Source organism: Aquila chrysaetos, chromosome 6 (assembly GCF_900496995.4).
Source record: "Aquila chrysaetos chrysaetos chromosome 6, bAquChr1.4, whole genome shotgun sequence".
Classification (NCBI taxonomy): domain Eukaryota; kingdom Metazoa; phylum Chordata; class Aves; order Accipitriformes; family Accipitridae; genus Aquila; species Aquila chrysaetos.
The window spans coordinates 15,434,913-15,451,129 of NC_044009.1; the positions used below are offsets into that span (position 1 = coordinate 15,434,913).

At 43.7% G+C, this 16,217-nt stretch overlaps 1 protein-coding gene across 4 annotated transcripts in view; it reads right to left on the bottom strand.

The window, feature by feature from the left end:
* Positions 1-16,217, bottom strand: part of CPS1 (carbamoyl-phosphate synthase 1) — a 113,924-nt gene that overhangs the window by 86,280 nt on the left and 11,427 nt on the right. For all 4 annotated transcript variants that reach the window (XM_041124625.1, XM_041124626.1, XM_041124624.1 and 1 more), the window contains 4 exons: positions 7,713-7,822; positions 3,472-3,616; positions 2,290-2,379; positions 1,513-1,569 (listed from right to left, as the gene is read on the bottom strand). In XM_041124625.1, the coding sequence (XP_040980559.1) occupies positions 1,513-1,569; positions 2,290-2,379; positions 3,472-3,616; positions 7,713-7,822 (402 nt within the window). The remainder of the gene's footprint in view (positions 1-1,512; positions 1,570-2,289; positions 2,380-3,471; positions 3,617-7,712; positions 7,823-16,217) is intronic.

A 16,217-nucleotide genomic window follows, 5' to 3' on the forward strand; every position in this document is an offset into this window, starting at 1 on the left:
AAGAAAGAGCCAGCATCTTGCATTGCCATGCGCACTACTAAGGGTAAGTTTTAAAGACAGAGTTTTGCTCTTAACAGTGGCTGCTGTCCTATCTCATCTTGAGCAGCACCTTATGCCAAAAGCTACTCCAGGCTGCTTTGCATGGAGCAGAGCTGAAAAGGTCAGCATCATCTTCAACAAGTCAGATTCTTGGGAACCACAAAAACTGCTGAGTGCCACCATGCAGTCAATCCCGAAACCACCAATGACAAAGCCCTAAAGCCCTTGCTCTCAAACAGGATCCCTGTGTCTTACCTTGGTCCCAGATTCTTCAGCCAAATGGTGCCCTGCATTTACCTGTAGAGTCCAGTTTAACAAGTCACTGCTCATTTCTGCATTTATCATAATGAAGCCCTGTTCTCACCCCCAATTTATAAACAGACATGGAGTGAAATACTAAGCTTTTTTTTTCAACCTGAGAAGACTGGGAGAAAAGGCTACATTATGAACTATTCTAAAATCCATAAAACAATACCACTCAGAGTCCCAGTATAATGGGCATTAATACCATACACTGCTAAGTTACAGGATAAACATTGAAAGTGTATTTACTTTGGATGAAAGGAACACTGATCCATTAAACAGTATGTCTTAAGAAAGTAGAAAACTTACTGCCATTTTCTATTGTATTAAACTGCACTTGTCTGCTGTCTATAAGAGCAGGACAACGCCCTATCTTCCCATAAGAATTCTTTTCTACAAATATTCCTCTATTCAGGCTGGGGCATTCGTATTTTGCTCTGTGGAATGAAAGGAGATGTGGGCTTGGACTGTAGACTGCAAATTGGTCACCTACAGAAAAGAGCAGCTTCAAATAATCCATTACAAAAGAAGAGCCTCCAACATGCATTTACATTCAGACTGGCTTTGATCACTGTTTTAGCCAGTGTGAAATGTACCTTAACATTAACCTCCATTCGGTAACATAATCCTGCTCACGTCCTTCAATTGTCAGCTCTTGGAATCCAGAGAAAAGTAATGACTGTTAAAAATAATAACAGGCTTCAGCCAAAGAAAACCAGCCTGAGTTAGGAATCCATCTTACGTTATTGTAGGCATTCCTTTGTCTCTGAGGAGCAGGAGAATTTCCACTGACCAAAGGCAGTGCCGTCTGTGAAATAATATCCACAATATCTCACAAAGTTGTTGCTCTCTCTGACTGTTACTAAGGCAGCATGTAGTTGACACTACTACCTGTTGTGTGTGACACACTAAATTGACACAACTACCTGAGGCCTTTCATTTACATCAGCTTGTGCTGGTTCACTTATGCAGAACAGGAAAGCCAGATCAGAGCATTGCCTCAGCTGTACAGAAGACACAGAGCCTTTGGAAGAGCACAGGGATCTGAGCAGCATCTGAGGTCAAGGCAGCCCAGCAGTAGTGTTGCTACCCCAGGTTTGCTGCACGGTTAGAAAAAGGGCCCAGCAACACCAAGGTTAATGCAAATGGATCAAGGGAAGCAGATCATACCTTGCCACGAATTAATTTGGACAGCATTCTGGTATCAATCCCATACAGTGCAGGCACCTGAAGAAAACACAAGAGAAGGATAAGTTAGGGAACAAGCAGCTAAGACAGAGGAAGACAGCAGCGATATCACTTTGCTGAGAAGAACATGTCCTTGTTTAAGGAGCTCTGCCTCTCAGCAGCATTATTACCAAGGCTGCCTCACTTCCAGTTCTTCACTTCTCCCTATTCCCACTCATAAATAGCTTAGTTCTTCAAATCTAGTTTCTGCACTAAAAAGCACAAAATATAAAGCTCATGTGGCAAATATCTCTCTCATTTCTGAGGCCCATTTTGCCTTACTTATGAGCACCTAACCCTCCCAGCTGTCATAAGTCAGCGGCAGTCTACTGACACATCCTTGACTCCCACGGCTTCAAGTCAGTGGGGTTCTGGCAGCTAACATCTCTTGAGGTTATGACCGTGGCAACCACTAGGAGCAGCACTACAGAAACATTTTACAAGAGAATAGAATATAATCTAATGTGCATCGTTTTTATGGAAAACCAAACACTCCCATTTAATTAACATTGCTTCTGGACAGATGCTGGAAATATCACTGCACCCTGAAAAAGAGAAATGGATGAAGAATCAGAGAATGAAGGAACACAGAATAAGCCCAGTACAGACTGGTGAAGACATCTGAGAAGAGTGGTTACCAGCTTAAAGCCAGCAGTTCTTTCCCCTGTTCCCATACATACAGGTCTGTTCTCATAATGTAGTTACCCCTAGATTGCTCACCTGTTCTTCCTGCAACCACTCTCCTAGGCTCCTAGCAGCCTGCCAGTGGCTGTACTCGTTGCTGTAATCCAGCACCAGCAAACCTGAAACCTGCAGAGAGAAGAAACATCACTTTACACTGAAAGATCACTCTGTACTTGCCCTGGACCTTCTGAGTTTTTACTATTCATCCACTGCAAACCACATCACAGACAGGACATGAAGCTAGGCAGACATGGTATGGCTGCTCTTATATAGCAAAAAGATTGCAAATTTGAGTCTTCACAAGGGGACTGCACAGAACAGGTATCTGGCAAAGGGGTAAAGACTTCATGCTCTGTCATGATTGCACCTGGGCACTTTTACTTAGGAAATTCATAGAATAATGTGGCTTCCAGGTAACCAAAGCTGCAAATTGCACTGAACCGAGAAAACACTTCTCGTTACAAAGAAAATAGAAATTTAAGACAAGACAAAATGTTTTATTTTGATTCATTTTTCATTTAAGAAAGCTTTTCACTTTTAAGTGACATTTCATTTCAAAAGTCAGCTCCATTTTCCAGTGGAGTTAGATAGCTTATAAAGGAGTCATTTCACCTCAGGATGAATAAAGCATTTCACTGTTTCTGCAATTACATGGTTTTGTTTCATTTTTCAGTACTGCCACCACTGCATGGACACAGCCCTGCTCCTAGCCAATATCCCCTGTAACCACAATGTAAATACTGGTTCCTGCACTAGTATGTACAGCCTTCTCCACACAACTGTCACCTCCCCTGTTTGTGGTAGTACAGGCATATAGAGAAGAGTCTCAGCACACAGGAATTTCTCATTCTCACTGGCATTTGATCTCCCTGTGGCAACCAGTCCTGAGCAAACACAGATAGATATGAGGCAGAAGGGAAGGGAATGAGGAAAAAAAGCCACCCAGGACAGCGGTTTACAAAAACTTCAGCATGTCTGTCACTGATGGGAAATACACCACTTTCAGACAGCACATAGCCTGGTACAGAAAGCAAGATGGATTATCCTTTGCCACCACCCCTCCAAAGGACAATATCCAGAAGAAGAAAAAGAAAGGCTGAGCATCATTCATTCCTTGTGGGGGTGCCAGTAAACTCCTGCATGCACACACACGCCCTCGCACACACACTCAGGCTGCTAGCACCACTCTTTGATCAGGTCTGCATCTCCTGCTGTTACCTTGATCCCATCAGACTCCAGAAACCTCCTGAGACCCACTTCGTCCAAAGCAGCCATGTCAGGCACTCCACCATTCCCAACTATGGGGTTAGCCAGTGTAAGAATCTGTCCTTTGTAGCTGGGATCTGTCAAGGCTTCAGTGTACCTAGATGAAGAAGCAATAGAAAAAAAGTACATTGGTCTGGAGTTGAAAGGAAAACAAAAGAGCCAGTGAAAACAAGACAGGTCTGAATTCCCATATGACAAAAGGACAGGAATGGTATTAATGTGAAAGCATTCTCAGTATAAAAGCAAACACATCTGTGAATCTGCCCTGACTGCGCCATTTGTGATTAAACATTTGACACTGAGAACAAGGAAAGGTTTGGGCTTCTCATGATTCATTTAAGAAAAGCACAGGAGCTATTAACAAACTCAGACTACTTGTAATTTAACATAAAGTAAGCAACTACACAAAGTGCAAAGTGATCACAGAACTGCAGTCAGTGCATGCACAGCTAACAGCTTGGGCTTGGTCATTCCCTGGGCCCACCATGTGGGCAGTGTTTTGCCGTTGCTGTGTCCTTCCCTCCATGTGGTGTAAGAACTTGCTCCTCTGTGGCAATAGAAAGCTCAAACTAAAAAGCCAACAGACAAGAGAGCTGTTTGCCCAGACTTGGTTCCTTCCCCGGTCTGGAGCTTGCAGGTCTTGAGATGTTCAAGGCTGTAACTGCTCTTTCTGTGGGGGAGCAGGTAGACAAATCTATGCCTATCTTTTTGTCTGGGGATCAGGGAAGCAGCTGTGAATCACAAGGGTGATTCCTCACTACTGCTCTGGACTCTTCTCTCCTACCTGCTCTGTCAACAAAACCTGCCACAGTACCACTTCTGCAGCTTCTCCCAGCATAGGCCTGGCCTCTCTTCTAGGCAATCTCCAGGTTCCCACCCACAGGATGTCATACATTTCACCTGACAAGACTTAAGTGCTTGGAAGTTGGTTTGCGTATCTCTAAAGAAGGCAAGTTGAAGGCAATGCTTTGGGATTCAGCAGTCCACCTTGGTCACAAGGCCCCAAAGCATGTCCTTATATCTTTAGCCCAGGCAGAAGCCCCAGGAACAGCAACTTTGTTCAAGCACCTGCCTGAATACCCTTCTCGGCAAGGACAGATCTAAAAGCGTGGTGGAGCATTCTTCTGCAGTGGAGGATCAAACCTAGGATTTTCCAAAGCATGAGCTCTGGATCCAGTAGATCCAGTCTCACTTTCAACCCAAAAGAGGGGGACAGGGTAAACATGATCTACATGCCCATGCTCCTATTTTTCAGCTTCAAATTAATACACAGTCCTTCACTTTCTCCCTTATGCTGTAGCATACTGTTGCAGCAATCCATTAAACAACTGCTGCCTTTCAACCCAAAAGCAGCTGTAATTTAGCAACAGATGAAGTTATCCACACAAATATTTAGCCAAATGCATAAAGACACTTCAGGATGAATCTGCCCTATACAAAATATAATTTATTATTGTCATTATTGTTTAAACAATACATAATTGGCAACTCCAGCCATCTACCAGATATCAGCAAGTCACAAGAGACATCTTTATGGAACATTGGACTTACTGCCAGAAGATTAATTGTCAAACATTGGGAAACTCTTCACAAAACCCAGAATGGTTGCAGGCAGATATAGACAACGCAGCACACCAGCCAGCTCTGAGAAATGACATGTCGAATGAACAATGGCCATGAAATATTTTCAGGTAAGCCTCTCCTGCTGTTCAAATCTATACTTCTTGCTGCAGGTAAACAACCACACAAAGTGCAGTATGATCACAGAACTGCAGTTAAGTGCATGGCATGTGCACATTTGGCATTGCTCTCTCCTTCTGAGTCAATTGGTTATGCTTCCAAAAGGCTCTTCATTAATGTCAAAACTAATGTAATTAACCTTTGCATGTTATTTGTAATCAGCAAACAAGTGACAGAGAGCCATTGGATTTGGCTGGGGTATGAAGGCACAGCTCTGCGCTGAGACACAATGCCCTTTAAGCAGGCAGAATGCCTTGTGGAGCCCAGAGGAGCAGATGGGAACACAAGCTCCAAAGATGCTGCAAGGTCTAATCCTTGCTGTGCCTGCCCAAAGGCCTGCATGATCTCAGCAAATTCCCGTCAATCAGTTCTCTCGCTAGAATATCATGGGAAACACACACAGACTTATTGGAGGCAAATGCATTTACTGAGCTGTTTCAAACATGGGAACATTTTATGGGTTGTAATTCTTCTTCCTTCTTAATTTGAAATCTCCTCTCTTCCTTTTTGTTCCTATATCAAACAGATGGCTGCAATGCTAGGTTGTTGGGGTTTTTTTACCAAATGTTTCTGAAAAGTTCATCCTCATGCTTTTCTAATGAAAATTCAACATTCCACCCCCAAAACAGTACTCTCTGCCCTCTATTCCAGAGTAATATGACAACATTTCAGCCAGCTTTAGCTACTTCAAGCCTGAAAGCTGTATGCACATAAAGTGCTTTGCCTCCCAGTTCTATGACATGAATCAGAACGCAGGAGTCCAGATGAGGAGACAAGGTGCAGAGCAGCATATTAATCACCCCAGTACAGAGCCCATGCTGACCCCACTCAGCATCTAGAAAGAGCCACTTCACAGAAAGGAGTGGTCTGAGGCTTAACAGCAGCCATGGCAAAATCATCCCCACACTAGCCTCTTGCTCCCTATACTGACAAATTGCTATGTGCCCAGACAGTCTGTAAAAGGCCCCAAACCTGGGCACCTCCTTCACGCAGGCACTTAGCCTCTTACTGTGTCAATGAAAAGACGTAGCTGGGTTCCTCTGGGTACATAAGGTCTTGATCTCTGCTCAGGAGCACTAGGCAGAGCTACAGGGTTTCTTTCACTGGACAGCAAGCCCTGGACTGGTAGCAAATCTGTCACTTTTACGATCTGCAACAATGCTGCAAACTCTTATCTTCCTCTTCTCCAAATCAATCAAGGTCATGTTCCTGGAGAGTGCTCTGAAGATACAACCTTAGATTTTGAATGTTCCCTCCATGCCCATATGCTTCCCAGCACAGAAGAGATCTCTCTTTCACAGGCGTCATCTTCAAATCACTAGAAAATGAGCAAACATAGCTTCTGCTGCCACAGTAGCATGTGGAGAGGAAATTAATCTATCAGGTCCTCCTTGACTTTTGTGATGTGACAAGATTTATTGCCCCTAATCTATCACCAAGAAGAGAACTCTGGTGCCCTCCATCATTCTGATCTGTATTAAACAGTTGCTTGTTGGCAGGTATATTAACACAGCCAGTAATTAGTGCTGTCAAAATACTTAAATAATTGCCTCCTAATGCAAAACTTTGCAAACAGATTCCCCTCTGCAGCAATTTACCATTCTCACCAATGAGATAATTTAAAAACTCATCCTGCGAATACTGGTTTCTCCAAAGGAGAGCAGAATTTGGGGAATGCAAGGCAGCTGGGCAAAGACAGCTATGAATGACTGCAGAAAAAGCTCAAGCACCAACCACCTCAGAGCTGTTTTACCTCCCCAGGGACATGTCCCTTTCCTAACCAAAAGCCTCATTCCTCTGGGCAGATTTCCTCTGCTCAAGCAGTTCAACAAAAGCGCTGGCAGCATTTGGCTGCCATACTAAGCAGCCACTGGCTTCTACTACACAAAAGGACAGAATCATGCTAGGTTAGGCATGAATCTGATCCTACCTTTTAGCTGAAAAGGACACAGAGTTTAAATGCATCCTTAACTGTGGTATGAGCCAACAAACGTCATAAGGGATGGGTCATATAGGTGACCAACTTGGGAACCTTGGGATTTAAAAATTTTGCACTCAGAAGCCAAGTTCCGTTACCCAGAACACTGCAGATGCTTCAAACCTCTATATTTGATCAGGGCACTGGAGGGAGAACAAAGACAGCTCCTCTGCTCTGACTCAGCAATGGCTGCATTTCAATGGTAAGTGATCAGATCCCTACATACCTCACTATCATGGTTAGTTACATCAGTCTTTAAACTTGCTCATCACCACAAATGCTATGACACAAGAGGACTGCCTGAAGTCTCCTCATTAACTATCTCTCTCTCTGTATCCCTGGACTACAGTGTTTTCTTACACAGAACACTACATGCTTGGATCAGGACCCTACAAACTTGGAAAAAAGAGCTTTCGCATTTTAACAAGCTCCCAGAGAAGTTTTGGTGGTTATATCTCATTTGCTTTTGCCTTACCCAGAAAGACCAGTGTTGAATACGACTTCCCCTGCTGTGGAGGATGGATAGCCAAAAGAATAGCCCTTCATCTTCGTCCCATCTTCCAGCACCAAGTTCGCTGTCAGCGCCTAGAGAAAGGCACATGAAGAGACTCAAATACAGGAGGAAAAGACTTGATGTTTATACAGGTAACACCTAGGACACCTACCTTTCACGCCTCATGTTTTAAAAGTATTCCTGCCCCTCTTCCATTCCCAGCTGCCAAGATACTGTCTCTTTTACTAGTCTCCTGCTGCTCTTTTTCTTTCTAACACTTCGGAAACGTGCTCCTAATGAGGGCAATGCAACTGGCAAACCTCACCGCAAGCAGAGCATGTGCTGCTATTACTGTGGGATCACCCTTCCATATCACTTTTATTCATTTCTTCCACCCATTATATCTTGCAATTAACCAATATCATAACTCTATAGGGAAAGGATTGCCTCTCTCCTCAATGTTTGCTCAAGGCTTGCTGCTGAGTATGCTGGCTCTCTCTCATCCAGCTGTGACCTTTGATAGGTGCTTAACTTCCATTGTAACTGTACAGCTGAGCTGCTAAAAATAAGTGTATGCTTAGTTGGACTGGTGTCAGATGGCAAAATTCAAAATACCAGTCCACTCCACTGTAGGATGCAATAAGAGAGGAACTGGTAGATCAGACGGACACTCATGGTCTCAGTTACCTCAGGGACAGGCATAAATGGTCCTGGAAGAGGTAGATATGGAACAAGCAGCCTAGAGGAAAACTTCCCATAAAACCACACCTCTTTCAGAGAGTGTTTAGCAGAACTGAGTCCAACACTAACTGTGGGATCCCTTACAGGCTTGATCATTATTTTACAGCTGAGGAGAATGGGACACAGACAGTGACTTTTACGAAAGTCGTTAAGAGATTCAGTGGCACAGCTGGGTCTTTGCACATACCAGACTAAACACACCCTCTTTTGCCTCATTTGGAAACTAAACCTTTCTTACCCTGTCCAGGAATTGGATGGGAAACTGCCTGGGAACTCCAGCTTCTACCAAAAAAATAATGAATATATGCACAACAGAAATGACAGAATGAGTTGGGAGATTCCTTCAGGACAGCAGGATCACTGATGACATGCAGGGGAAGAGAGTAAGCAAAGCTGGAAATAGATTTGCCAATGAATTTCTGGGCTTAAAAGAATTTGGTCAATGAACCTTTTGCGCCCTGAGAAACTTCCACGTCTGGAATGCAAGTGCAGCTGCCTCCTGGGCACAGAGCTGCAGTCACAGAGTGACCACCAGTGCAAAAACCTCAATGGTCTGTGCCACAGGAGATGTGGTGAGCGTGTCCACCAGGCAGCAGCTCTCACCATGATTTAACTTCATATTGGTTTTTTTTACAGAACAATTCCTGTTACTGGGATTTTTTAAAAGAAGAGTCAAGATCAATTTGCTGTAGAAAGGAGCATGAGAGCTACTTTCCATTAGCCGTAAATCAGATGAACAATCACAGCAAGGAGAAATTTCATTCCCAGCATTGAACATTTTGTAACTATCATGGCAAACATTCATCTAGAGCTCCTCTGCAGTTACAAATACTGCACAGATCAATTACTAATGTACTGCAAAATACACTAAAAATCAAACTGCACTGCCAAGTAATTGAATTCTGTGCATCTGGGATGCTTTTAGCCTTGCAGTTTTTCCTCATTAATGTCAAACATCCAGTCATTCTCAAAAGGTTTAGCCATCATTTCCTGAACCTTCCCACGCCATTGGATGGGATAGTCAGCAACACCAAAAACCCCTCCCTCCCCAGTTATAAATATAGTTTTTGTGGCTAAATCCCCTAGATTTAGCCCAAATAAAAATTACAGTTTGGTCAGCTCCCTAACCTCACTAAGCCTCTCATTACAGAAAGCTGCCACACACTCAAAGCATTACAAAGCACATAGGTTGCCTGGGTGCCTCAGATTGGCCTTTGGGCAGGACCTCTGCCCTTTCTGAAGCCTGCTGAAAACCCAGCCTACACTGCCGACATGGGAGACTGCCTGGAGGAACCAGTTTCTTGCTGCCTTGGTTTCAAGAGATGGATCCCTTCCCCCAGCAGGCCACGTATTTGAGTCCACTCAAGTATCAACTCCAGTTCAAGCAAGTCCTACCGCTTGCTGGTACAAGTTGTAGTAATCTCCTGAATCGCAGTCCCAACTGCAAACATAGCCTGGGAGAATCCTTCAGGAAGCAAAGTTCACAATGGTGGAATGACCAGAAAAGTTAAGATCCATCTAAGACCTGAGGGCCAAAATCCAGAGCAATCACTGTGACCTCTAGAGCCTCACTATAGTACCTGACAAGAATCTGCATGTCTTTCCTCCAACCACAGACCACCTGCCTTTCTACACACCAGGCCAGCACAGAAATAATTTCTGTTGAACAGAAGCCCACGCTGTACTATTACAGCCCCTACACAGTGTTCAAATAATGCAGAAGAATGTCCCTGAGCAACCATAACCTGCCTGCAAGTTCAGCTATAGCAAGGGATAGATGTTCAAATGTTTCCTTCCCTTCCTTGATTTATTATTCTTAATTAAGTGGTTGGTTTGTTTGTTGAGCATTCTAGAAGCAATTATTCTTGCTTACATTTCCAGCAGAGGTGTTACCATATCCCTAAGCTGCCAGCTTACCTTGTCTTGCCAGTTTTGTTTTTAATGTGAAAAGTGATTTACAGGCTATAGAGAAGGCCAGTTGGCTCAATCAGGGATTAGTTGGGAGAGATTTTCACTTTCAAAAAAACAACAAGCAAGAAATAAACAAAAACCCCAGAGCTTCGGTGAGGTCCTTTTGTTTCCACCCTTCTCAGAAGAATTCCCATGTACTCTCGGATAAATCTCTGTTATAGTCTTAACTAAAATGTTTCTTCCACACACACCCCCAGTGTGAGACACACCATTTGCAATGTGTTTCTCCTTCCTGCACGCCACTAGCTTTACCTTTAGCAGAGCTCCCTGTGCTCCAGAGAGGCTGCAGGGCTCTTGAAGATCTTTGAGGATGGAGGTAGCTAACAGAAAGGGTCATGCTGTTGCTGCAGTATTGCTAGATTTTGTGCATTTTGTCAAAGCAACTTGCAGAGGTCCCACTTCACTAAGCACTTCATACATGAAGTAAAGCACTGTAGCAGTTAAAAAAACCCCCACAAACCAACAATAAGAAAGTGAAAAAACCCCAGATTAATTTAGTTCCAGTTAGTTTCCTGCTCTAGCAGCCCTTCCCATCTACAGGACGGATGATAAAGATCTGCAAAATCTCAAAAGATTTGCAGTACAATTTGCTTTTATCCTGGTTTCAGCTGGGATAGAGTTAATTTTCTTTCTAGTAGCTGGTATAGTGTTACATTTTGGATTTAGTATGAGAATAATGTTGGTAACACACTGATGTTTTCAGCTGTTGCTAAGTAGCATTTAGACTAAGTCAAGGATTTGTCAGCTTCTCATGCCCAGCCAGCAAGAAGGCTGGAGGGGCACAAGAAGTTGGGAGGGGACACAGCCAGGACAGCTGACCCAAACTGGCCAAAAGGGTATTCCATACCATGTGATGTCATGCCCAGTATATAAACTGGGGGGAGTTGGCCTTGGGGGGATTGTCGCTCAGGAACTAACTGGGCGTTGGTCAGCGAGTGGTGAGCAATTGCGTTGTGTATCACTTGTTTTGTATATTCCAATCCTTTCATTAGTATTGTCATTTTTATTATTGTTATTATTATCATTATTATTTTCTTCCTTTCTGTTCTATTAAACTGTTCCTATCTCAACCCACAAGTTTTACTTTTTTTTTTTTTCCCCCAGATTCTCTCCCCCATCCCACTGGGTGGGGACAAGTGAGCAAGCTGCTTCATGGTGCTTTGTTGCTGGCTGGGGTTAAACCACAACAGCTTTTTAAAGCATGTCTGCTATAAACCCCTGTACTGGAAAGTGAACAGGTAATTTTTCCTGTTTCCTACTTGCCTCACAGAGTAACCAGTCAAGGAAGTCAAGTTTTTCCCCTCCAAAGAAATCCCTCAGTTTATCTGGGCAAGGCCAAGCCAAACCCTGAAAGCTGGGCTGCTGGAGGACTATGAGTATACAGAGTGCCAAAGCCAGGATGGGCACTGATGTATGGCAGAGACACAGCTGGGACTCAATTTCAGTGCAGGCCAGTTTATTTCCCTCCAGTAAGAAGATGATAAAATGTCTCCTTTCTAAGACAGGCCATGATTCCACACAGCACAACAGCCTCTGCCACATTTCTTGGCACACATATATGGCTGGCTACATAACAGCCAACATATCAGAAGTGCAGGAGGAGTTTTCTCTTTGATAGAAAAATGTCTCTCCTTGTGAGTACTATGCCATCACAGGCTGGAAATCTATCTGGACATTGCTAACAGTCAAGACTTCCTTTGCCAACCCTTTTTTTATATATATAATTTTATTTTAGCACATTTGCTTCTGGCTAAAATTAAGAGAAGAAGAAAGAGCAAGAATAAAGAATGAATCAAAAGTCAGGTCAGTGTCTTGGGATACAACAAAGAAGATTCACACTTAGGCTAACTTTAGGGAGAAGCTTTGGATTAGTTCCTTTACCATCCAAGCCGAAGAGAAAGCAAAGGCAGAAATGCAACATAGGTACCATGGTGGAAAAGTCACAGCTCCGTGAACTCTTCTTAAGGCTGTTCACAACAATGCCACAAATATTTGTTCATGACAAAAATCAAAGGAGGAGGGGGAACCGAGACAGGTAAGGCACCTAGCAGAAGTCACTGAGCACCCAAGTAAATGAGCACCCCTTCTGTCCCCCACAGTAGCAGCTCACTAAGTTCCCCCCTTCTCTGAGGGATCAGGCCTCATTCTACCTCCCCTTCACTATCACCTCCAAAGGGAGAGGAGTGGAGTAGCTGTGACTGATCTTTCACCTCCTCACCCATCTCTGCTTCCCACACAGTCATTTTCTCAGTTACTTTCCACCTGCCTCAAAATGTATTTGAAGAGCCCTTTTACAGTAATCTGAAATAGTTTATAAAGCCAGTGCTCAAAAATTTTCCTCCTCTCCCTCTCATTTCTAACTATATTTTTAGCTTGCTCCTGATGATTTTTATAGCTCTCCCAATCCTCTCTGTACTGAGCCAGCTATACTGTTACAAGCCACCTATTTATTGCTTGTACTACTCTTTACATCCCCATTTAACTACATTGGCCTCAGATGAGCATTAAATGATATGAGCTTTGAGCTGCAGTCTCTCTGCCCATTCCTGAATTATAAAGAAGTTTGATTACCCTGAAACCAATGATGCTAAGCACCCCTACAGAGAGTCCATAGGGGTCTGTGATCTGCTCTCTGTGCCCCTGTTTCACTCATGGATGTTCCATCTCTTCTAAAGAACTGAAGGATGGGATGCAGTAGGGAAATACAGACCTGTGAGTCCCCACATCTCAGACTACTCACCTACAGTGGTGTTGCCCCACATAGGCTGAGCTTAACTGGACAGAAAACAGGCTTGGGAGAAGAATTATTAGGCACTCTACTAAAACTACCACCTCTCCCTCATGCTCTCTAATACTTTACTTAGCTTATACATAGGTTAGAAACATGTTTTCATTGTATTTTGTTATGCTCCCTAAAATAGCCCACTGAGAAAAAGCAATAAAAGGCAACTAAAAGCTCATTTAAGCCTGTGATAATGGGAGAATGGGATCATTACCTATACTGCCATTAGCCCGCACACCTTAATTACTCTGCATTTCACTCCTTCTCCAAACTTCTTACAAATATCCATTACCTCTAATGATGGCTGGAACACCAAACCCAGCCATAAGTCACTACTTGGTCACTTGTCTCAGAACTACAGTTAACTTCCACACTTTGATGCAAAGCTATGCAAAAGGTTGTCTTTTTAGGACCATTTATCCTTAAATTTTCCCTCAGGCCTGCTGCTTTACTGCTTGCATATGTATATTAGAGAGCCTCTTCCACTTCTGCTTCTGTATGTCCCATGGAAAAAAGTGTATAAGCCTGTCACTCTTAAAGCAAAAGCCCCAGGCCAGGAAAGATTCAAGTTTTTGTATTCCGGATTCTGAACTCAAACAGAAGCGCATGGCCACTGGCAAAGGTGGCATTAAAAATCTGAGCTGAGGTCTCAAGAGCCACAGGTTCCTAAACTACCCTAGATATCAGCCTTCTTACTCTCCATGAGTTCAAGCATCCACTCTGGCAGCACAAACTCCTGTAGGTATTGAACTCAGATAATCAAGTCTAATAAGGAAACAACTTTCCCCAGTGTCAACGTGAAGGCAGAAGATGTCACAGAATGCATATCAGAACAAGACTTCTGGGGCTGATTGGCTAGCACCACACCTTGTGGTAAGCCAGCTAGTCACAGTGCAGGTACAAATGCTCCACTGGACTCAGCACTTCAGATGCACAGTAGGTCTTGGCTGCCCTGCAATAGATCCTGTCATACACCTTGAAACAGAAAGAGGGCCCAATTCATTCTGACCCACCTCGGGTGTATTTGCAGTTGCTGGGACTGAGGTTAAAATAGCTTCCAAGGGTTTCACTTGGCATTGCTTTCTTAACAGGTATTCATTCTCCTTGCCGTCAGCATTGGCGTTGTTGGCTTTAAGCAATCACTCTTCAGCTTTACAAGCACAGAATTAGGTAGATGTTACAACAGCTGGTACTGTAACTCCATCAGAGTAGGGCAGCAGTTTTCCATGAGCATGAAACTTCTTAATTGGATGCCTCAGCATTATGAAATATGACCTTGTAGGTCTGTCACTGTGCAGTCCTTGAATGAGTGACAAAACATGTACCTAACACCATCAATCTGTCATTTAAGATGCCAAATCCAAACTTCAGATGCTAATCCATCAGTATAAGAATGCATCAGATCCAGACTACTGCAGGTGCCTACCAGAATTGTCCTGGACTATATAAAGAAAGATAGTGTCTCATCAAAAGCTGAACCAGCAATCCTAACCATGGGCTACAAAGCCTTACAAGTGGAAGATGCCTTTTACTACAGCAGACTTACAACCACAGACTAAAGCGTCTTTGAACTCACTTCTCTGTGCATCATAAGGCTTCAACTGCTGTACTCTACAGAGCATGGCAGAAATAATTGAACTAGCTCCAAAAAGCAAGAAAGGTACCAGAGGCAATAGAGACAAGCAAGGATGCCATTCCAGCAGAACTCTTCAGTCCTGCTTAGTTGGCTTGACAGTTTCTAAAACCCTAGTGAACTTGAGTGCACCTGCATGGACTCCTGTTCTACAATACATAGCATCAGTATACTGATATAGGCCATCACCAGCCATAAATCAAGCAGCCAAGTATGAATCTTGGGCTCCTATCCCCTAGACACTGTGACATTTGTCAACAGCACATCTTAGTGCATTCACAGCTTCCACTCATCCAGCAATACTGGCAGTAAAATTGTCTCCATTTTCTCCTATCCCATTTCAATTTGAAGTACAAAGCCCAAAGAGAAGAGATTGTTCAAACTGTGTCACAGTTTGCTTTGTCACACCAAGAGACACTTTCTAGCCCGGTGCTAAGATTTCAAAATGGAACAATAGAAGCTGACACCTGCCCTGGAAGATGTGAGAGACAGCACTGCCCCACCTGACAGCTCTGACATAGTTTTAATGTGTGGTCAGTGTCAAACCAACATAACTTCACCAGCCTGAGGAACCACCAAGGAACTTGTTCCTCATGTCAGAGCCCTACTTCCTCTTCAAATGATGCAGCTGCGGAAACTGGTAACAATGATGGCTTTCTAATTCACAAGTAGGACTCCTGTTATCATCGCAAGGAGGAATAACTTCCTGCTAAGCCAGATCTGATTGCAGAGTCAGGATCAATCTGCTGGGAGGACGATTACTGTGCTGTGTTTTAAGACAGTGAACAATGTAACAGTTCACGCCTGCTGTGCACTCTTGGGATGGGGAAGACGGGTGCATTAGCAAGAACACTAGTCACAACATAGGCTCTGTTTTTAAGTGCAGGTGAGACAAAGCTAAACTGAGAACTCACATGCTGAAGGAAGGGATGAAAATAGGGATGCCTCCTTCCTCATCCACTTTTCCTCTGCAGCCAATTTTTGTTTTAAAAGTAATGGGTCTGTTGCCAGGAGCTCAGAGAGCTCCTGAAAAATCAGTGGCTGTGGGACAGGTAAGAGAAACCCTAGTCCTCAGTGGACAGAAACGATACTGATCAGCCCTCTACACCCTGCCAGGTAAGGCGGCATCCACTGGGTACCCGCAGCCCAAGTCTCTAAGAGCTCTTCCCCACCACCTGCTGAAACATCACTCCTCTGATTGCTAATTCTATTACATTGTTGATTCAACAGAATACATGTGCCAAGAGCGCCTTTTCAATGCAAAGTGCATGATAACAAAACACTGCCAGTGCTACAGAATTCACACAGAAAGTCCCATTTCACCACTGTACTCTGCTACACTTGCCAGAGTTACACTAGC